At 34.9% G+C, this 18400-nt stretch overlaps 1 protein-coding gene across 4 annotated transcripts in view; it reads right to left on the bottom strand.

Annotated features, from left to right (window-relative positions):
• Window positions 1–18400, bottom strand: part of FSTL5 (follistatin like 5) — an 826955-nt gene that overhangs the window by 124924 nt on the left and 683631 nt on the right. For 2 of the 4 annotated variants that reach the window (XM_017525989.2, XM_037737587.1), the window contains one exon: window positions 5856–5882. The exons of the other annotated variants lie outside the window; for them this stretch is intronic. In XM_017525989.2, the coding sequence (XP_017381478.1) occupies window positions 5856–5882 (27 nt within the window). The remainder of the gene's footprint in view (window positions 1–5855; window positions 5883–18400) is intronic. 4 annotated transcript variants of the gene reach the window in all.

Here is an 18400-nt window from a genome sequence, read left to right as displayed (position 1 = left end):
TCTGGTGAAGGCAGACACAAACACTTTCTCTTTTTGGGGGTTGATTGTTAATCTAACAGAATATAGTGACTCTAGAAGTTATCCATAATTTGTTTGTTCCTTGAGAGCTTTCTTTTTGCTTTTTCTTTCTGTACACAGAAAAGACATAAGCAAGAATTACTCCTGCAGTCTCATAAGACAGAAGTATTTCCCAGAGGATTTTCTAATCAATATTGTACCCTTAAATACATGAAATGGACTGAGAAAAAAATGAATGTAACGCACATTCCTATCTTAATCCTTTGGAAATGGGAACCACTCAAGAACGTACTGTGAAATATAGTTATACTACTTATTATATACAGTGGATATATACTATGTGATGTATATTAGCAATACAGTTTAATTTCTCATTATTGGATGCATGTTTATGTGCATGATGAAAAATATTTTATTGTGATGGTATTTTTCCTCTGGCTTACTGTCATTACTTTCATATTCATTTGTAGTCAATTAGAAGTTAAAACTCTATGATGTAGTGATTTGGCAGCTAATCAAAGGTGCTTCAATAAATTATGATTTTATACAAAATCCTTCTTTTTTTGATATTATCCTTTTCACTTTCAAGTGATCCTAAAGTTATGCATTGTTTTGAAATATAGAAGAAGTCTCCCCTCTTTAGATATAGAATAATAAAGGAAAGAATAGATTGTCTGCATTGCATTTCTCACAGAATAACTCAGCAGGGATAGATTTTTGGTTCATGAATGTTCTCATTCACTATATCCTGACTTTGGAGCTAAAATCATCTTTGTACATTAAGTAAAATCATACCATTGCACATCAATAAAGTCTTTATATTATGTGCAACTTGAACAAGACTAGCTTATTCTTTCATTCTTGCTAGAAAGTTTTCTGGGAGTGAGTGTGTCAATCTCTTTATTTATGCCCTGTTAATCCAGGAAGTGGGTACCATCTGACCACTATCTATATTGGCCAGAGTGTTATTTTTCTAAAACCAGTCCTTTTGAGCAAGTATACCATCTCCTTAATTTCCAAAGATGTACTGGAAAAAACTGAAGGGAAATGTGCTTTATTAACTTCACACAATAATTAGCAGGGCAAATGTTATAATGTAATAGAATACTTGTTTACATTATAAATGACATTAGTTGAAATCATCCATAATTATATCTATGCACACATATATGTATCACATATTCATATATATTATTTAAGCCAATATCATTATATACCTTATGTACATGTGCACATATATAAATATTGCTGCGAATGGATATCTCTTGCAAGATCATATTTTTGATTAAAAAAATTGCAAAATGATTTAAAAAGCTTAGATTGACATGAGTTTTTAGCAGATGGGTTAGTGAACTGACCAGTGGAAATAACAACAGATTGATTGTGATTTAATTGGCATCATGTACTAGTCATCAGAAAGTATAGTCTTCCCCTCTCCGCATACTGTGACTACATCTCATGTATTTAGAAGACTTATTCTCTGAGTGTCTTTTTCTTTTTTATATATTATTACTTTTTTAGGCTCTGTTATTTTTGAGCCAGGATATTCCTTTGTTACCCAGTTTGGACAGTGGTGTGGGTGGCATAGAGGGCAGTGGAGTGATCACTGCAGCCTTGAGCTTCAGAGTTCAAGCGATCTTTCCACCACAGTCTTCTGAGTAGCTGGGACTACAGGCATGAACCATCACTCTTGGCTAATTTTTTGTTTTTTAAATATTTTGTAAAGGCAGATTTTTGCTATGTTGCCTAGGCTGTTCTCAAACTCTGGCCTCAAGCAGTCCTCCCTTTTTGGTATCCCAAATTGCCGGGAATATAGGTGTCATCCACTGCACCCAGATCTTTTTCATTTTAAGTATTATTTCAGTAACATTTTGAGATAGTATTATTACTAATTTTTTATTTCCATAGGTCTTTGGGGAACAGGGGGTGTTTGTTTATATGAGTAAGTTCTTTAGCAGGGATTTGTGAGATTTTGGTGCACCCATCTCCCGAGCCATATACACTGAACCCAATTTGTAGTCTTTTATTCTTTTCTGTAAAAAATAGTTATACCAGAGGTTTTTGAACCACACTTAGTAGCTGTGTGTTCTTCTGTATTTCCCAACCTCCCTGGCAGTGTACATTTTTTGTGGCTAATGAAATTTTAAATAATTTTAGGCTGAGGAAGCTAAGCTGGACTGTTTTTCAATCTGTTTTTCCCCCAACTAGATGACATTGGAAACCTCATATTACAGATCATGAAATTATTCATGAAGTGTAATGTAATATATAAATTTTGTGGTATAATTTCACTGCATTTCTTTTTTTTTTTTTTTTTTGGTTTGGTGTTAACCCAACTAAATGCTGATTTATTTTAAATGTTTCTATGACATATTTTTGTGTGAATAGATACATAAATTTTACAAAGAATAAAATAGGAAATTTTTCTAAATATGAATTTTTTTCTGCTTCTAAATTATTCAAATATCATATGAAACCAGTGTTTCCCAAGGTATGTTATGTTCTACTCAATATTGATCCGAACGATATTTATCAAAATAACTCATGAACTAACAAATTTAAAAAGTGCCATGTTATATGCTGACTCATCCCACATCTCTCCTTGGAGATTGAAACTAGTATATGTCAAATTTATATAAATTCTTCAAGTAATCAAATGAATTAAATTAGTATAATTCAGTGCCCGTATGATCTAAAATATATGTTGTAAACTTAGACCACATAACATAAAGTAATTGCCCACAAAATGGACATCAAAATACTTTATTAAATTATATTTAATTATAAATACCTTAAATATAATGAAAATAAAAACCAATCATACTGGATATTTTAATATATATGTCAAAATATATATTAATACATGTATTTTTATGTGTATTATTTAATATATTGTAAAACTACTTGTCAGTAAGAAAGGTTTAGGCTTGAATCTTCTAGGTCGAAAGTTTCTTTAGAGCACATATTAGATCTTATTCATCTATAAATTTCCAATATTTTCAAAGTGTTTTAATTTAATAGGATCTTTAAAATATTTGTCAACAAATGAGTGAGATATTTCCTCTATTAACATTGTCTTTTTATACTTCTATAAAATATAAAGATAAGTAGAAAAGAACTAAAAGTGAAACCCAGAGAAGTAGAGGACATTGCATTCCAAGTTTATATATTGATGCGATTGGTAAGATAATGCATATTAAATTCAGTTTAATTTATTTGGATTATAAACTTTTCACTAAACTAGATTCTGATGCTCATGTTTTAAAAAATAATTTTATAATTATTAGTATATATCAAAATAACATAAGTTTAACATTTGTAGATGTGTTAAATGGCATTGTGAGAGGAATTATCATTTCAACCCTTGCCATTATTGGCCTTAAATGGCCTACATTCTAAGGTTCTATAATTGCTTCTCTCTGAGATAGATTTTTCTTGGCTATAGTAAAGAGGTAAATATACAAATATAAAACATGGGTAGAATGAAGGTAAAAGTGGATCTCAGAAATATGTAGCTCATATTTGTTTTATTCTAAATTTTAAAAATGGAAAGACAATTTCCTTAGAAAATTAGTTATCTATAATTTTAATTATTTGTATGTAATACTTATACTCAATGATGGGGTTCAGTGATTCCTCAGGCCAGTCTATTATCTCTGGTCGCCATTATTACTATTAGTACATTCAATCATTTTTATTGTAATGCCTTGTCAATAATTGTGGCATTATAAAGTTACAGTTGTCTATGAATGAAAGTCAAATATGCTATCTTCTTTAACCTATTTTTTAAAGGTTCCCTATTATAGGAAACAACAAAGTACTCTTATGATAACTATATATAGAAAAAAAGACTTTACCCAAAGACGCTTGTTTTATGTGACTTAAGAGTATCTGTAAATTGTGCCAATATCTATTTTTGTCAAGCACATTTTATGTGTTGAATGAAATCATAAAGCATAAGAACATTATTCTTAATGGAGAATGATTACTGAGGTTATAAAGTTCCAAAAACTGACAATAGATTTTTAAATAGGAAATAATCTGGTTTTATATAATGAATTTCGTCATGATTTTAAGTAATCTGAAAGCTTCTATACTTTTGAGGGTGGTCTTGAGCATTGTTATTATTATATATTAAAATTACTATAATAATGTCCATGGTGGTTATCAAAGTTAATATATAAGAAAGAGTAGTTCCACATACTTTGATTTACATAGCACAGACTGGTGAGGTGAGTGCCATCTCTATTTCAAGTATTGTATTGGAAGCATCTGGCTCAGCAAGGTAAAATAACTCATCCAAATTTTCCCAGCAATTAACCATTGGAGCCAGATCTGTAGTACTTGATCTCTGACTCATTAGGTGTTATTCCTTCCGTTACAATGATAAAATAAAAACAATTTTTTAAATGCCCAGAGAAATCTTGCCCAGAGGGAAGACAGTATAATGAAATGTTGTTTAACAGATATGTGGGCCCGTTGTGGTGGCTTACGCCTGTAACCCCAACATTTTGGGTGGCTGAGGCAGGAAGATCACCTGAGGTCAGGGGTTTGTGACCAGCCTGGCCCACATGGCAAAACCAGGTCTCTGCTAAAAATACAAAAATCAGACGGGCATGGTGGCTCACACCTGTAATCCCAGCTACTGCGGAGGCTGAGGCAGGAAAATCATTTGTACCGGGGGAAGCCTAGGTTGCAGTTAGCCAAAATTGCGCCACTGCACTCCAGCCTGGGCAACAAGAGTGAAACTTCGATCTCGAAATAAACAAATAAATACTGATATGTCAAGGCTACTTTCAATAACGACAGAATTAGGTACATATAAAGGTGAAATATTTGAAGTGGAATAAAAATAGAGGATATAGTTACACCAAAACTTCTTTAATAAAACCAGGTTTTAACAGAGCTCATACAAAAGAGTTAAGGAGCAAGACGTTCTAAGAGAGAAAAAAAATAAGTGGACTGACTCATGCTTGAGCACAAAATTGAGATGGCTAAATTCCAGGATTACTTGTGGTTATGAGACTGGCTGTCACAGGGCACAGTGACTTGGGTTCCTACAGGAAGCCATAATCAGGGTAGAGAAATGCTGTCTAGGGTGGGTTGTGAAGGCAAGTTTTGGCCATTGCTTACTGGGAACATAATGATGACTTTTAGATATTTTTCTCCTAAGAATTTCATTTAACCACAATTGATGGACTATTTAAGCACCTGAGCACACATATTCTTCCCAGCCTTTGTGACTAAATGAGGAAAACCAATAATAATTGCAATAATATGTAAAAACGGTTACTGTTTATTGAGTGCTGATGATAATTAAAGAACTGATAACAACCCTACTGAGTATTAACAACTACCATACTCCTTTTTGATATAAGAAGATTGTGCAGGGTAACTTACCTTACTGTTTGTAAACTTGAAGACCACATTTGAATCCAGATCCTTCAAGTTTGTAACCCACATTTTAAAATGATTTACTATATCCCCTTGATAAGGCATGGTTTTTATAAATATTCTTACTCTGACTTAATCAGAGTTATTATGTAAATTATGTTTAACTGAGATTGCTTTTATTTCTTTGATGTAACTTTATACTCTTAAAACATTTCAATATATTGCAATGAAACTTTCTGGCTAGTATCAATAATTAATTAGGCTGATGAGAAGTGATAAATATGTGTAATGGTAGCAGGCTTACTCAAGAATATTGAAATACAATCAATTAAAATATTGGATCAGAATGAAAAAGAAAGCTAGTTAACATACAAAAGATAATCAACAAATCTAATAATCAGGCAAAATTGTCACAACAATATAAAAACAATTCAATTTAGTACCTTCTTCTCTCCATAATATGTTAGCTACTGCAGCATGTTGAAAAGAAAGAACAGAAAAAGAAAATGAGTAAAGAGAGCTTTTGCTATATAGTGTATGAATCTCATTAAAGAGGTTAAAATCTCTGTGATAGAATATGTATATAAACATAGTGACAGTTAATTCAATGAGCTGCTTTAACAGAACAATAGCATGTTGGAATTAGCTAATAATGCTTTGTACGTTTTTTGATATAGTCAATTCTTATTTGTAATACAGATTTTGTTAACAAACAAGAACATTTTACTCTGCATTGAAAAGAATAGGAGATTTAAGTTAGTTTAATTAAAATATATTTTTAGAGCAAGCATTGGCAGTTAAAACTATTAGGCTGACAGTTTAAGTTACTAATAGAAAAAGCTATACTCTTAAATTTTGCAATAATCACAATATATGATGGTCCTACATAATATGAAATATTGCTGAACAAGAAAAGTTCTTGAAAATCCAAGATCTTAAACACTAAATTGGCCTATTTTTAAGTAACATATGTTTTTATTGTTTTAAAACATACAGAAAATAGATCTAAGTATACTTTGCTTATTTTAATACATACTGAATTGTTCTTGAACAATAGATTTTAAGAATATTATATAGAGACTCAAGAGCTAATATATTAAATAGAAATTAAGAAAAAAAAATCCAGTTGAAACTATTCTCAAGGAAATGCCTGCCTCTTTAATAATTCAAAGTTATAATAACTCTATATGTTCTTAAAGCAAAATCATAAAAGTGTAACTAATAGAAAATCCCATACACAGCAAATTACTTTCAGTATTTTGACTATATTAAAACTTGATCATTTGTTTTTTCAACTGAACCCACATGTGTATGTTTCAGAGGCAAGAATAGAGTGTAGCACTCCTCACTTCAGCTTAAGGCCCAAATCACGAAGTTTTCAGCATCTGCTGTATTTCTTTAAAAAAATTAATTATTAATGGTAAACATTTGCAATTTTTAGTTTTCAAGTTCCTTAATGATATTTGTTCAAATATAAATACATTATATGTGCATTCCTGTAGCACATTTTGTGCTGTTGGTCTTCTGCCTGCAGTGCACTTCGAACAAATATGAAAAAAGTTTAACTTTCAATGATGAGATGAGTAAGTTCTGGACATGTAATGTACAATGTGGGTGATGACGGATGTGTTAATAGATAGTGATAATTATTACGTAATATAAACATCACCTTTTCATCTTAAACATATTCAATCTTTGTCAAGTAAATATGTTATAAAATAATAAAATGACAAATCTTACTCTCAAGGAGAGGATATAGACATAGGAGGAAAGAGAATCATGAAAACAGGGGGAATGATCCAAGATGACCAAAGAGGAACAGCTTCGGAGTGCAGTTCCCAGCAAGAACAATGCAGAGTGTGAGTGCCCACCACATTTCCACACAAATTTTCACTGCCCACAGACCAGGAGATTCCCAGGCCAAAAAGCGCCATGAGTTTTCAGCATGGCAATTTCAGCCAGTGCTGGGTTGGCACACAGAAACTCACACAAATCTGGGTGGCTGTTTCAACTGGCTCCTGGAATGCCTGGGAGACAGAGCCGCTCACTCAACTGAAAGGGAGGGGGCAGAGACAGGGAGCCAGGTAATCTGGCTTAATGGGTACCACTCCCACAAAATAAGTAATCTGCATGCTCAGGATTGACTGTTTCATGGCAAGCACAAATGGACACAGGAAGGTCCAGCTCAGTGGGGGGAAGGGTGACCACCACTACTGGGGCAGCCCACCACTACCGAGGTAGTTCACAGAGCAGCTGGGCAGAGCTGGTGGCAGCTCAGCAACACCACTGCTGGCAGACTGTGACTAGATTGCTTTGTGTGGGGCAGGGCATCTATGAAAAAAGGCAGCAGCATGACAGGAATTTATAAATAATGCTGACATTCCTAAGACAGAGCACCTGGGAAAAGAGGCAGTTATGAGTTCTGCTGCAGCAGACGAAAACATACCTGTCCAGCAGCTCTGAACAGAACAACAGAGCTCACGGCTAAGCACTTGAGCTCCTATAAGGGACAGAGTGCCTCCTCAAGCAGCTCCCTGATCCCCGTATAACCAGAGACTCCTCATAAAGGAGAGCTCAGGCTGACATCTGGCAGGTACCGTTCTAGGAAAAAGATGACAGAAGAAGAAACCAGCAGCAACCCTTAATGTTCTGCAGCCCCTGTGGGTGATCCGCAGGCAAGCAGGGTCTGGAGTGGACCTCCAGAAGTCCTGCAGCAGAGGGGCCTGACTGTTAGAGGGAAAACTAAGAAACAGAAAGAAATAACTTCATCATCAATAAAAAGGATGTCCACTCAGAGACCCCATCCAAAAATCACCAACCATAAAGACCACAGGTAGATAAAGCCACTAATATGGGAGGAAGGTGGTGTAAAATGGATGAAAACACCAAAAGCGAGAACACCTCTCCTCCTCCAAGGGATCACAATTCCTCACCAGCTAGGGATCAAAGATGGATGGAGAATGAATCAGACTAATTGACAGAAACAGGCTTCAGAAGGTGAGTAATAACAAATTTCTCAGAGCTAAAAGAACATGTTCTAACCCAATGTGAAGAAACTAAGAACCTAGAAAGAAGGTTAGAGGAGATGCTAGCTAGAATAAACAGCTTAGAGAAGAATATAAATGACTTGATGGAGCTGAAAAACATAGCATGAGAATTTCGTGAAGCATACACAAGTTTCAATAGCCAAATCAACCAGGCAGAAGAAAGCATATCAGAGATTGAAGATCAGCTCAATGAAATAAAACCAGAAGGCAAGAATAGAAAAAAAAAAGAGTGAAAAGAAATGAACAAAGCCTCCAAGAAATATGGGATTATGTGAAAAGACCTAATCTACATTTGATAGGTGTATCTGAAAGTGACAGAGAGAATGAATCCAAGCTGGAAAACACTCTTCAGGAAATTATCCAGGAGAACTTCCCCAGACTAGCAAGGCAGGCCAATATTCAAGTCCTGGAAATACAGAGAACACCACAAAGATATTTCTCAAGAAGAGCAACCCCAAGGCACATAATCATCAGATTCACCAGGGTTGAAATGAAGGAAAATATGCTAAGGGCAGCCAAAGAGAAATATCGTGTTACCCACAAAGGGAAGCCCATCAGAATCACGGCGGATCTCTTGGCAGAAACCCCACAAGCCAGAAGAAAGTGGGGGCCAATATTCAACATCCTTAAAGAAAAGAACTTTCAACCTAGAATTTCATATCCAGCCAAACTAAGCTTCATAAATGAAGGAGAAAGAAAATCCTTTATGGGCAAGCAATTGCTGAGAGATTTTGTTACCACCAGGCCTGCCTTACAAGAGCTCCTGAAGGAAGCACCAAACAAGGAAAGGAACAACCAGTACCAATCACTCTAAAAACGTACCAAATGGTAAAGACTATTGACACAATTAAGAAAATGTGTCAACTAACAGGCAAAACATCCAGCTAGAATCAAAATGGCAGGATCACATTCACACATAACAATATTAACCTTAAATGTAAATAGGCTAAATGCCCCCAATCAAAAGACACAGACTGGCATATTGAATAAAAAGTCAAGACCCATCGGTGTGCTGTATTCAGGAAATCCATCTTACATGCAAGGACACACATAGACTAAAAATAAAGGGATGGAGGAAGACTTATCAAGCAAATGTAGAGCAGAAAAAGCAGGAGTTGCTATCCCAGTCTCTGATAAAATGGGCTTTAAACTAACAAAGATCAAAAGAGACAAAGAAGGGCATTACATAATGGTAAAAGAATCAATGCATCAAGAAGTGCTAATGATCCTAAATATATATGCATCCAATACAGGAGCACCCAGATACATAAAGCAGGTTCGTAATGAACTACAAAGAGACTTAGACTCCCAAACAATAACAGTGGGAGACTTTAACAATCCACTGTCAATATTAGGCAGATCAACAAGACAGAAAATTAAAAAGGATATCCAGGACTTGAACTCAGAGCTGGACCAAGCAGACCTAATAGACATCTACAGAAATCTTCACCCCAAATCCACAGAACATACGTTCTTCTCAGCACTGCATTGTACCTACTCTAAAAATGACCAAGTAATTGCAAGTAAATCACTCCTCAGCAAATGCAAAATAATCGAAATCATAAGAAACAGTCTCTCAGACAACAGGGCAATCGAATTATAACTCAGAATTAAGAAACTAACTCAGAACCACACAGCTTCATGGAAACTGAACTACTGGCCCCTGAATATTGACTAGATAAATAATGAAACGAAGGCAGAAATGAAGTTGTTCTTGGAAACCAACGGGAATTAGGACACAACATACCAGAATCTCTGGGACACATTTAAAGCAGTCTCTAGATGAAATTTATAGCAATAAATGCCCACATGAGAATCGAGGAAAGATCTAATATCGACACCCTATCATCAAAATTGAAAGAGCTAGAAGAGCATGATCAAAAAAACTCAAAAGCTAGCAGAAGACAAGACATAAGTAAGATCAGAGCAGAACTGAAGGAGACAGAGACACACACACACAAAAACACTTCAAAAAATCAATACATCCAGAAGCTGGTTTTTTGAAAAGATCAACAAAATAGGCCACTGGAAAGATTAATAAAAAAGAAAATGGAGAAGAATCAAACAGATGCAATAAAAAACAATAAAGGAGATACCACCACTGATTTTGCAGAAATAGAAACTACAATCAGAGATTACTACAAATAACTCTATGCATATAAACCACTAAACCTGGAAGAAATGGATAAATTCCGAGACACTTGCACACTCCCAAGTCTGAACCAGGAAGAAATGGAAACCTTGAATAGGCCAATAACAAGGGCTGAAGTTGAGGCAGCAATTAATACCCTACCAACCAAAAAGAGCCCAGGTCCAGACAGGTTCACAGCTAAATTCTACCAGACGTACAAAGAAGTGCTGGTACATTCCTTCTGAAACTATTCCAAAGCATACAAAAGGAGTGAATCCTTCCCAAATCATTTATGAGACCAACATCATCCTGATACCAAAACCCAGCAGAAACTCAACAAAGATAGAAAACTTCAGGCTAATATCCATGATGAACATAGATGCAAATATCTTCAATAAAATACTGGCAAACAGATAGCAACAGCACATCAAAAAGCTTATCCATCATGATCAAGTAGGCTTCATTCCGGGATGCAAGCCTGGTTCAACGTATGCAAGCCTATAAACATAATTCACCACATAAACAAAACCAAAGACAAAAGCCACATGATTATCTCAATAGATGCAGAGAAGGCCTTTGACAAAAATCAATAGCCCTTCATGCTAAAAATTCTGTATAAACTAGGTATTGAAGGAACATAAAACAATAAAAGCTATGTATGACAAACCTACAGCCAATATCAAACTGAATGGACAAAAACTGGAAGCATTCCCTTTGAAATCTGGCACTAGACAAGGTTGCCCTCTCTCACCACTCCTATTCAATATAGTATTGGAAGTTCTAGCCAGAACAATTAGGTAAGAAAAAAAAAATAAAGCATATTCAATTAGGAAAAGAGGAAGTCAGATTATCCCTATCTGCAGATGACATGATTGTATATTTAGAAGACCCTATCATCTCACCTTAAAATCTCCTTAAACTGATAAGCAACTTCAACAAAGTCTCAGGATACAAAATCAATGTGCAAAAATCACAAGCATTTCTATACACCAATAACAGACTAACAGAGAGCTAAATCATGAGCAAACTCCCATTCCCAATTGCTACAAAGAGAATAAAATACCTAGGAGTACAACCAACAAAGGATGTAAAGGAACTCTTCATAGAGAACTACAAACCGCTACTCAAGAAAATAAGAAAGGACACAAACAGATGGAGAAACATTCCATGCTCATGGTTAGGAAGAATCAATATCATGAAAATGACCATACTGCCCAAAGTAATTTATAGATTCAATGCTATCCCCATCAGGCTACCAATGACCTTCTTCACAGAGCTGGAAAAAAACACCTAAAACTTCATAATTTTAGGTGTTTTTTTCTCTCTCAAAAGAGAGCCCACATAGCCAAGACAATCCTAAGCGAAAAGAACAAAGCTGAGGCATCACACTACCTGATTTTAAACTATATTACAAGTCTACAGTAATCATAACAGCATGGTACTGGTACTAAACAGAGATATAGACCAATGGAATAGAACAGAGGCCCTGGAGGCAACACTACACATCCACAACCATCTGATCTTTGACAAACCTGACAAAAACAAGCAACGGGGAAAGGATTTCCTGTTTAATAAATGATGTTGGAAAAACTGGTTAGCAGTGGGCAGGAAGCAGAAACTGGGCCTCTTACTGACACCTTACACTAAAATTAACCCCAGATGGATTAAAGACTTAAACGTAAGTCCCACCACCATAAAAAACCCTAGAAGAAAACCAAGGCAAAACCATTCAGAACATAGGCATAGGTAAGAACTTCATGACTAAACCACCAAAAGCATCAGCAACAAAAGCCAAAATAGAAAAATGGAATCTAATTAAACTCCAGAGATTCTGTACAGCAAAAGAAACAATCATTAGAGTGAACTGGCAACCAAGAGAATGGGAAAAAATTTTTGCAATCTACCCGTCTGACAAATGGCTAATATCCAGTATCTACAAAGAACTAAAACAGATTTAAAAGAAAAAATTAACCCCATCCGAAAGTGAGGGAAGGTTATGAACAGACACTTTTCAAAAGAAGACATATATAAGGCCAACAAACCTATAAAGAAATGCTCATCATCACTGATTATTAGAGAAATGCAAAACAAAACCACATTGAGATATCATCTCACCCCAGTTAGAATGGCAATCATTAAAAAATCTGGAGACAACAGATGCTGGAGAGGATGTGGAGAAATAAGAACACTTTTACACAGTTGGTGGGACTGTAAACTTGTTCAATCATTGTGGAAGACAGTGTGTGGCACTTCCTCAAGAACCTAGAAATAGAAATTCCATTTGACCCAGCAATCCCATTACCAGGTATATACCTAAAGGATTATAAACCATTCTATTATAAAGACACAAGCACATGTATGTTCATAGCAAAATTTTTTACAATAGCAAAGACCTGGAACCAACCCAAATACCCAACAACGATAGACTGGACAAGGAAAACGTGGCATATATACACCATGGAATACTATGCAGCCATAAAAAATGATGAGCTTGTGTCCTTTATAGGGACATGGATGAATCTGGAAACCATCATTCTCAGCAAACTGACACAGGAACAGAAAAGCAGACACTGCATGTTCTCACTCATAGGCGGGTGATGAACAATAAGAATACAGGGACACATGGTGAGGAGAACCACAAACTGGGGTCTGTTGTGGAGGGCCAAGCGAGGGACAGTGGAGGGGTGGGAAGGTTGGGGATAACATGGGGAGAAATACCAGATGTAGGTGAAGGGGGAATGGAGGCAGAAAGCCACATTGCCATGTGTGTACCTATGCAACAATCCTGCATGATCTGCACATGTACCGCAGAACCTAAAGTACAATAAAAAAGAAAAGAATTTGTTAAAAATAAAAAATAAAAAAAGAAAGATAAATGCAAATGTGATAAATGAAATAGAAGAAGCAAATTTCAAATTCATCAGGTGTAGACAAGAAGGAATGATCATCTCTGAGAAGAGATTGGGTACTAGAAGGACAGCTTCATTAAGATGGTGCTCCACAAGAAATATAGTATTACCAAAGCTTACAAGAGTGCTATGTAGTGTAGGGGGCTAGAGAAGTTATTCCATACATGAGAAAAAAAAGAAAATATGTTCAGCGTATCTCAACCAGAAGCATCAGAACATATTGAGAGAACGTGTCAAGTAATTAGGTATATTTGGAGGGTAAGACCGGTTTAAAAAGATAAAGCTGGAGAATTCATTCATGATTAAATCAAGTCAGTCTGCATACACAATACAAAAGAAATTGATATTTTTGGGTAGTTTTAGGAAAGGTTGAACTATGATTAGTCTTATAATTCTTTCCCTGGCCTGTAAAAAATAACTAAGCATGTTATTTCCTTATATCTCCATCCACTCACTTGGTGAGTACCAATTGATTACCTAACATGTGTTAGATGTTGTATCCAGCACTACCACACATAGGTTAGAACAGGCAATCTCTGTGTTCATGAAGCCTATATTCTAATTGGGGTGACAAAAAGTAATCAAATGATGACAGAAAAAAATTTAAAGTTATGAATTTAGTGTGCATTAAAAAAGAGAAACATAGTAATGTGAATGCCTTTATTGGGTAGATTAGACATCCTTAAACTGGGGAAACTTCTCCAATTATGATCAAGGTGAAGTCTGAGAAATGAGCAAGAATAAACTAAGTGAAGGATATGATTCAATTTCCAGATATAAAAAAAGCATGTGAAAAATTCTAGCAGCATATTAAAGCACCACTATTTTAAATGAGTAAGAACATTAGAACTATGGATAGAGACATTTTTAAAATTGGCAGTCATGTAGGAATAAACCCAAAAAAGTACAGTATTTGTAATACTAATATCAGATAAGATAAAATTCATTTAAAATGCATTTAAAATTATATAAGCTAAAATATTGTATTAAAATAGGAGACACAAACTGTTAAGGTTGGGTGTAAAATTAGTAAATCTACAATCACAGTCTGTTGTTGGGGCTTTTTCTTTGCTTTTTTGTTTGTTTGTTTGTTTTTTGAGACAGAGTCTTGCTCTGTTGCCCAGGCTAGAGTGGAATGTCATGATCTTGGCTCACTGCAAATTTCGCATCCCAGATTCAAGTGATTCTCCTGCCTCCTGAGTAGCTGGGATTACAGGCGCATGCCGCCACACCTGGCTAAATTTTGTATTTTTAGTAGAGATGGGGTTTCACCATATTGGTCAGGCTGGTCTCAAACTCCTTACCTTGTGATCCACCTGCCTTGGGCTCCCAAAGTGCTAGGATTACAGGCATGAGCCACCACGCCCAGCCTAATGTCTGTTTTATTAACATATTACTCTCAGTATTTGAAAAATTAAAAAAAAAAAGACGAAGTTTTAAAAATACAATTATCAAGATTGAATGACTGTATTTGTAATGAATGTTTCCTACAAAAACAAAGCATTTTCCAATTTTATTAACAGATGTTCAAGGGTGGCCACAAAGTGAACTACAAAATAAAAAGCCTTGAAGCCTAGCTCTACTCTGTAAATATGTTCCAATAATCAGTGATAGTTTCTGCATTTTCAGACAACAAAGTAAAGATGCAAATATGCAAACCTTTAAAACCACAAAATCAATCAAGAAATTGAATATTTGTAAAAAGCAAATATAACCACAATTTGTATAAAACACAACAACAACAAAAAAGAAAATTAACCATGTGGGCCCAAAGAGTTTTAGAAAAAGGACAATGCATGGACTGAACTGAAACACTATTGAGCCAAACAAGAGAGATTGAGAGTGAGAGACAGAGAGAGAGAGAAAGAGAGAGAAACAGGAGGAGGATGAGGAGGAAGAGGTAGAATGGGAGGAGGACAGAGGGAAGGAGAAAGACAGGGAAAGGAAGGAAGAAATGATGATAGTTAAAATAGTTTTAAATTAATGAATTTGATAATGTGGACATTATTTAAAAATCCAAGGAAATACAAATTTCCAAACTGAACGTGAAGAAACTTGAATAGAAATAACCGTGGTATTGATTGAAATATTTTTAAAAATAATTTTCTTCCAAAATATTCTAGGGTCTGAGGTTTTTATCCTGAGTATTTATTAATTTTCATGAATCATAATATTCCAAATGTATTGGAATATATTGTTAGAATGTAGTTAAAGATAAAACACTCCTATTTGATTTATAAAGTCAGCAATATTGACGTAAGTACCTCATAATATCAGAATAGAAAAGGAAATATAGTACAATTTTACTAATGACCAAAATTATAAATAAAATGCCAGCAAAATGCACCAGAATATTAAAAATCTGATTACAGACAAAAATTATTCTGGAATGAAACAATTATTTAACAGAAAGTTAAGAAATTAACTAACATATGGAAATCAAGACCAAGAAAATCACTCAAAACCACACAATCTCATGAAAATTAAGTAAACTGCTCATGAATGACTTTGGGGTAAATAATGAAAGTAAGGGAGGAAAAACGAAGTTCTTTGAAACTAATTATAACAAAGATACAATATACCAGGATCTAGAACACAGCTAAGGCAGCATTAAGAGGGAAATTTATAGCACTAAATGTCCAGATAAATCTCAATTTACTAACCTAACATCACAACTAACAAAACCAAGAGCTAACAAACCCAAAGCTAGCAAAATACAAGAGGTGACCTTAAAGAAGTAGACACACACACACACACACACACACACACACACACACACACACCATTCAAAAGATAAATGAATCCAAGAGTTGTTTTTGGAAAAAAATTAATAAAATAGATAGTCCTCTGTCTAGAATAATGAAGAAGAAAAGAGAGGAGATTCAAAAGAAGCACAATTAGAAATGATGAGTGAATATGACCACTGACCCCAGAAAAATACATATAAAAATCAGAGAACATTGTGAACTTCTCTACACCCACAAATTGGAATATCTAGAAGGAATGATTAAATTCCTGGACACCTACACCCTCCCAAGACTGAACCAGGAAGAAATTGAATCCCTGAACAGACAACAAGCTCCGATACAGAATCAGTAACAAATAGGCTACCAACCAAGAAAAAGCCTGAGACCTGAGGAATTCACCAGATGTACAAATTGCACCCAATGTACAAAGCAGAGTTAATACCATTCCTACTGAAGCTATTTCAAAAATTGAGGAGGGGGGTCTACTCTTTAACTCATTCTATGAGGCCAGAATCATCCTGACACCAAAACCTGGCAGAGATCCCCAGGCATAAAAAGAAAACTTCAGGCCAATATTCCTGATGGTCATTGATTAAGAAATCCTCAACAAAATACTGGCAAACTGAATCCAGTAGCACATCAAAAAGGTAATCCATCATGATCCAGAAGGCTTTATCCAAGGGACATAAGTTTGGTTCAACATATGCAAATTAATAAATGTTATTCAGTAAATAATAAAATTAAAGACATAAAATTCATGATTATCTCACTAGATGCAGAAAGGCTTCCTGTTAAAAACTCTCAATAAACTTGATATTGAAGGAATGTACCTCAAATAATAAGACTCATCTATTACAAACCCACAGCTAACATCCTACTAAAAGGGAAAATGCTGCAATCATTCTTCTCGAAAACTGGTGCAAGACAAGGATACTCTCTCTCACCATTCTATTAAACATAGTATTTACTGCAAATTTTGCCCAGAGCAATTAGGCAAGAGAAAGAAAGAAATGGCATCCAAATAGGGAGATAGGAAGTCAAACTATCCCTGCTTGCAGAGGATATGATCCTATATCGAAAGTACCCCATACTTTCAGCCCAAAGCTCTTTCAGCTGATAAACAATGTTAGCAAAGTCTCAGGATACAAAATCAATGTACAAAAATCAGTAGCATTCCTATACACCCACAATAGTCAAGCTAAGAGCCATATCAGGAATACAATTTTATTCACAATTGCCACAGAAGGAAAAACAAATACCTAGGAATACAGCTAACTAGGGAGGTGAAAGATGTCTACAATGAGAACAAAAAAATACTGCTCAGAGAAATCAGAGACAATACAAACAAATGGAAAAACCTTCCATACTCATCATAGGAAGAATCAGATTGTTAACATGGCCATACTGCCCAAAGCAATTTATAAATTCAATGCTATTTCTTTCAAACTACCAGTGACTTTCTTCACAAAACTAGAAAAATAAACTATTTTAAAATTCACATGGAGTCAAAAAAGAATTCAAATACCCAAGGCAATCCTAAACAAAACAAAACAAAACAAAACAAAACAAAACAAAACAAACTGGAAGAATCATGCTACCCAACTTCAATATATATTACAAGAATATAATAACCAAAACAGCATGGTACTGATGCAAAAACAGACACATAGACTAGTGGATCATAATAGAGAGCCTAGGAATAAGGCCACACACCTACAACCATCTGATATTTGACAAAGCTGCCAAAAACAACCCATGGTGAAAGGACTTCCTATTGAATAAATGGTGCTGGAATAACTGGCTAGTCATAACCAGAAGATTGAAAGTAAATCCCTTCCTCATACCATTTTCAAAAATCAATTCAAAATAAATGCTTAAATATAAAACCCAAAATTGCAAAATCCCTGGAAGACAATCTAGGCAATACCATTTTGGACATAGGAACAAATAAATATTTCATGATAAAGGCAACAAAAGCAAAAATTGACAAATGGGATCTAATTAAACTAAAGAATATCTGCACAGCAAAAGAAATTACCAACAGAGTAAACAGACAACCCACAGAATGGGAGAAAATATTTGCAAACTCTGCATGTGACAAAGATCTAATAGCTAGCATTTGTAAGGAACTTAAACAAATTTGCAAGAAAAAAA

The sequence above is a fragment of the Cebus imitator genome, unplaced genomic scaffold, assembly GCF_001604975.1.
Source record: "Cebus imitator isolate Cc_AM_T3 unplaced genomic scaffold, Cebus_imitator-1.0 Scaffold40, whole genome shotgun sequence".
Lineage (NCBI taxonomy): Eukaryota > Metazoa > Chordata > Mammalia > Primates > Cebidae > Cebus > Cebus imitator.
The sequence above is the reverse complement of the archived record's forward strand: the minus strand, read 5'-3'. Positions and strand labels throughout refer to the sequence as shown.